Source organism: Pantherophis guttatus, chromosome 4, assembly GCF_059756535.1.
Source record: "Pantherophis guttatus breed Tessera chromosome 4, ASM5975653v1, whole genome shotgun sequence".
NCBI lineage: Eukaryota > Metazoa > Chordata > Lepidosauria > Squamata > Colubridae > Pantherophis > Pantherophis guttatus.
The window spans coordinates 37,934,040-37,938,294 of record NC_142066.1 but is presented as its reverse complement, the minus strand read 5'-3'; the positions used below and the strand labels follow the sequence as shown (position 1 = coordinate 37,938,294).

Here is a 4,255-nt window from a genome sequence, read left to right as displayed (position 1 = left end):
CTTTGATGCTTAAAATATGATTGAAGAAACAAGATGCAACATTAATTATCCTTGTTCAAAGAAAAATGATTTCACAGTTACCCAGCATAAAAATGAAAGGACTAAAGTACTCCTTGATCATAGTATTTCCAAGACAGTCTAGAAGCATCTTAAGAAGTATGTCATGAATTGTATAAAGTGTTCTCTTAAACACTTTGCAATTCATTGGTGAATACTCAGTGGGAGACACAATAAGCTCCCACAGTGTCTTTTCTTAAGATAATTGCTTTGTTCCTTTGAAACCTGTGCATAACACAATTCTCCTCTTTGTCCTCTCCATTTTAGTACCTTCTCACTCTCCAGGATATGCGGAATTTCATTGCCTCCACTGCTGACATGAATGATGTGGGCCTGTTCCATAGAGGTGAGACTGGCAGCCACTTTAACCCACAAAAAGGATTGTAACAGTAGCCATTCTAGGAGTCCTGCATTGATTCACCTTACACCGGTTGAGGTTTTTGAATGCTCTTTAAGCAGAGTCCTATGTAGAGCACAATGCAGTAGTCCAAGCATCAGATTACAAGGTATCATCCCAATTTTCCCATTCCTGCTTGCCCTTTCTTCATAGAGAATGTAGCTATAAAGAGAACATTACTTATATTTAAGTAAACGTCACTTTACTGGACTTTGTCAGTTTCCCAATAATGCAAAAACTTCTACAGGTGATCCATCACTTACAACAATTTGTTTCATTGCCATTCAAAGTTACAACAGCACTGGGAAAAAAAAGTGACTTACAAACACTCCTCACACAAAAACCTAACATGGCATCCTTACAGTCATGTGATCAAAATTCAGGTACTTTGGCAACCAGAATGTATTTATAATAGATGCAGGATCCTGTGGTCATGTGTTCATTATTTGCAACCTTCCCAGCTGGCTTCCAACATGCAAAGTCAATGGGAGAATGGAGATTTGTTCAACAATTATATGATTCACTTAACAACTGCCTTGCTTAGCAATGTAAATTCTGGTTCCAACTGTGGTCATACATCAAGGACTACATGTACTGGATTTCATTAAAAAACAAACAAATCAGAAACAGAGAATATATTAAGATGTCAAAGCACACAGTCCATGATAACTGTTATTTAATTAAATTTAATTAAATTTAATTAATTTAATTTATATGCCGCCCCTCTCCAAAGACTCAGGGCGGCTCACAATACATTTTAAAAAAAATCATTATAAAAAACATTTAAAATTAAAAACATTAAAAACTCATTCACACCATTCATGGCCAGATCTCACCAGATCACAAGAGCGAGATCAACAGCCCCAGGCCTGCCGGAAAAACCAGGTCTTCACCGCTTTTCGGAAGGCCAATAGGGTGGGGATGGTCCGGACCTCAGGAGGTAACTGATTCCAGAGAGCTGGGGCAGCCACAGAGAAGGCCCTCCCCCGTGGGCCTGCCAGCCAGCATTGTTTAGCTGATGGGACCCAGAGGAGACCAACTCTGTGGGATCTTACCGGTCGCTGGGAGCTATGTGGCAGAAGGAAGTCTCGAAGATAACCTGGCCCTAGGGCTTTAAAGGTAATAACCAACACCTTGAATTGTGACTGGAGACCAATAGGGAGCCAGTGCAGCTCGTGGAGAATTGGTGTAATGTGGGTGTACCTAGGTGCACCCACGACAGCTCGCACAGTTGCATTCTAGACTAACTGTAGTCTCTGAACACTTTTCAAGGGTAGCCCAATGTAGAGCAATAATCTAACCGTGAGGTGACAAGGGCATGAGTGACTGTGAGGAGAGCCTCCTGATCCAGTAGGGTCGCAATTGGTGCACCAGACGAATCTGTGCAAAGGTCCCCCTAACCACAGCTTTCATATGTTGCTCTAATCTTAGCTGTGAGTCTAGGAGGACACCCAAATTGCGAGCCTGTTCTAAGGGGACAATTTCTCCCCCCCCCCAGAACCAAAGATGGACAATCAACATAATCTTTAGGAGGCAATACCCACAGCCACTTGGTCTTGTCTGGATTAAGTCTGAGCCTGTTGACTGCCATCCAGACCCTCACAGCCTCCAGGCACTGGCACATCGCATCCACCGCACTGAATTGACATGGAGTAGAGATATACAGCTGGGTATCATCCGTGTATTGCTGATATCTCACCCCGTGTCGTCGGGTGATCTCACCCAGCAGCTTCATGTAGATGTTAAATAGGAGGGGATAGAGGATCGAGCCCTGAGGCATCCCGCAAATGAGGGGTTGATGTCTGTCCTCCTACCAACCGACTGTGACCGACCAGAGAGATAGGAGGAGAACCACCATAACACGGTGTCTCCCACTCCCAGCTCCCTTAGTTGTTGCAGAAGGATGCCATGGTCAATGGTATCAAAAGCCACTGAGAGGTCAAATAGTACCAAGATGGAGGAATGACCCCCATCTTGGGCTTGCCAGAGATCATCCATCAGCATGACCAAAGCAGTTTCCATACTGTAGCCAGGCCTGAAGCCAGACTGAAAAGGGTCTAGATAATCCGTTTCCTCCAAGGAAACGCAGGAGCTGAAGTGCCACCACTTTCTCTACAACCTTTCCCACAAAGGGTAGGTTGGAGACTGGATGAAAGTTCTTTAATTCTGCTGGATCCAGGGAAGGCTTCTTGAGGAGGGGCCTTACAACCGCTTCCTTTAATGTATGTATTCCGTATGTATGTAATGTATTCCATTATGTATAACATCTATGGAACTTTGATGTTGCCATGTTCTCAAAAATTCCAGTAGCAAGGTATATATGGAGTGCCAGAGAAAAAGATATATAATATTTCTGAAAATTGCACAGAAATAGAATATTTACTTATCTACTTCAGAGTCAGTTCTATGTTTCAACCTCTTTTTAGCCAACCAATATATGTATTAAGGAAGTGGACAAATTCAACTCATTTTTGTTGGAAGGTTTTCTTTCTCCATAGCAATTTTATTAGAGTCTCTTTAACTTCTTTATTTCTAAGGGAATATATCATTGGATTGAGCACTGGGGTTACAACAGAGTAAATTATGGCAATATTCTTGTATTCTTCTTCATCATTGGCAGAGGAAGGCTTAGCATATGTATAGATAATGGTAGAAAAGTAAAAACTTACTATTAGCAGATGGGAGGAACAAGTAGAAAATGCTTTCTTCTTCCCTTTGACTGATTGGATCTTCATGATAGTTCTCAAAATAAGTAAATAAGATATTAGTGTAAGTGTACAGCTACTCATTGTAAAGGTCACATCAGCTGCAAATGCCATTATTTCATTCAGGCTGATGTCAGAGCAAGACAGTTTCCATAGTGAAGGCAGGTCACAGAAAAAATGATTGATATCTTCAGAGTCACAGAAAGACAACCTTAGCAAAAGGCTAGCATGTACTACAGAGTTGGCCATTCCTACAACCCAGGCTCCAGTGACTATTCCAACACACACCTCTTTCTTCATAATGATCATGTAATGTAGTGGCTGGCAAATAGCAGCATACCGATCAAAAGCCATAAAGGAAAGTAAGAGAATCTCTGTCCCCAGAGCCCAGCCAAAAAGAAACATTTGAACAATGCAACCTGAAAAAGAGATGGTCCTTTTTTGATCCATAATATTCTGAAGCATTTTGGGAATAGTTATAGAGATAGAACACAAATTCACCACAGAGAGATTGACCAAAAGAAAGTACATAGGTGTGTGGAGTTTGCTACAAATGCCAATGGCAAGAATCAGGAGGAAGTTACCAGCCAAAGCTGATACATACATGAAAGTAAATATCCAAAATAAGAGCATCTGATGTCCAGGTGTAGTGGACAAACCCAAGAGCCTGAACATAGTTTTATAAATAGCACTTTGGTTAAATTCCATGACTTCACTTCTGTTTACCTAAATTAAATAAAAAAGTTAATTTTTAACTTTATCATATTGTCACTCAAAAAAATTCAATATGTTGAATTTGTTTATGGAACATCATACACAGAAACTATTGTATTTCTTGATGAATATATATTATTAGGCAGCAAAACTGCATTTCTGGATATGTTGATGAAATTGGTTGGAGTTGTAATTGAATAACATTTGAAGGACCACATCTCTTTATGCCAGTTTATATAAAAAAACATGACTGATTATATTACTTAAAAGCTAGCAGAGAATTTTAAAATCACTTAGTATCATTTTTAGATATAAAATATCTAAATAATGATATTTATGAGGCAAATGGTCCTCTTTTCTATCCTATCCTATCCTATCAGAC

General features: G+C 40.2%; 1 protein-coding gene across 1 annotated transcript; it reads right to left on the bottom strand.

Annotated features, from left to right (window-relative positions):
* Positions 1-2,919: 2,919 nt before the first annotated feature.
* LOC132712396 (olfactory receptor 13G1-like) lies at positions 2,920-3,867 on the bottom strand. The gene has a single exon (XM_060693617.2). It carries the CDS (start codon positions 3,865-3,867, stop codon positions 2,920-2,922), a length of 948 nt encoding a protein of 315 aa, XP_060549600.2.
* Between the last annotated feature and the right edge of the window lie 388 nt (positions 3,868-4,255).

Coding starts and splice junctions, on each gene's coding strand:
- LOC132712396 (XM_060693617.2), bottom strand. CDS start 3,867: ATGGAATTTAACCAAAGTGCTATTTATAAAACTATGTTCAGGCTCTTG.